The sequence below is a fragment of the Phytophthora parasitica genome, assembly GCF_000247585.1.
Source record: "Phytophthora parasitica INRA-310 unplaced genomic scaffold supercont2.707, whole genome shotgun sequence".
NCBI classification, from domain to species: domain Eukaryota; phylum Oomycota; class Peronosporomycetes; order Peronosporales; family Peronosporaceae; genus Phytophthora; species Phytophthora nicotianae.
In genome coordinates this window covers 10,417-11,436 of record NW_008649693.1, presented here as the reverse complement: position 1 = coordinate 11,436, position 1,020 = coordinate 10,417, and the positions used below count along the sequence as shown (strand labels likewise).

General features: G+C 54.2%; 1 protein-coding gene across 1 annotated transcript in view; it reads right to left on the bottom strand.

Annotated features, from left to right (window-relative positions):
- Window positions 1-1,020, bottom strand: part of PPTG_25055 (hypothetical protein) — a gene marked incomplete at both ends in the record, with an annotated part of 1,616 nt that continues 596 nt past the window's right edge. Inside the window, 2 exons of the mRNA XM_008919315.1 lie at window positions 1-784; window positions 834-1,020. Of these exons, the coding sequence (XP_008917563.1) occupies window positions 1-784; window positions 834-1,020 (971 nt within the window). The remainder of the gene's footprint in view (window positions 785-833) is intronic.

The following is a 1,020-nucleotide window of genomic DNA, read 5'->3' as shown; positions in this document are numbered from 1 at the left end:
TTAAACCATACAGACTCTTGAGCAAATGGCACACATCGTCATCGTCGCCCTCCTCCAAGCCGTCCGGTCGTACCATGTAGATAGTCTCCTGCAGTGGGCCGTAAAGAAAGGTCTTAACATCAAACTGCATGGCTGTCCACCCCCTCTGCACACCATAGTAGATCGACGCACGAATCGTTTCGAAACGAATGACCGGTGCATACGTCTCGTGGAAATTCACTCCATACATTTGCTTGTGGCCGTGTATCACCAAGCGCGCCTTGTAGCGCTTGATGTTGCCATGTTCATCCCTCTTTATAGCAAACACCCAACGGTAGGTAATGACCTTGGCCTTGCCAGCACATGCACGCGGCATAAGACGCCAGGTCCGATGCTTCTTTAGAGACGCCAGCTCCTCCTGAATAGCTTTGCGCCACTCCGGCCACTCACGGCTTGCCTTGGCCTGTCGGTAATTCTGCGGCAACTGGACAGCTCCAGCACCACGCACGACAACATTGAAGACAAAATCCCGAAGACGTGACGGCCGCGCCCGCTTGCGTCGGGGCAGAACCTTCACTGGAGCCACAGTTGGCTTCCTCACCACGAACGGCACCTCCTTCTCTGAGTCAGTCGCACTAGCAGCTCTCTTGCGCTTCAGACGCCCTTTGTCAGACTTAGACTTCTTCGTTGCTTGAACCGTAGGCGACGGCACAGCCGCAGTGTCTACAGTGTCCACAGGTAATTGCTCTGCTTGCTGCACGATCTGCAATGAAATGTCAGCAAGGTCGTCCACTTGACCTTTAAGCTGCACACCAGCAACCACCTGTCGCGCCACCTCATCACCTTCTGCATACTTCATCGTGCACACGTCTACAGCAATACGCTCCAGCGGTCTGGTGCGTCTCTCGGGGTTTCAATCCAACCTTGAACTGATGCGCCACCCGATTAATCTCTTCCATACCAGCGTGGTTGAGACGATTGTGCAGCAAGCCCATGGCAGCACTCTTCGAGACTGTCTTCGTTTTCTCAACACCCAGCACC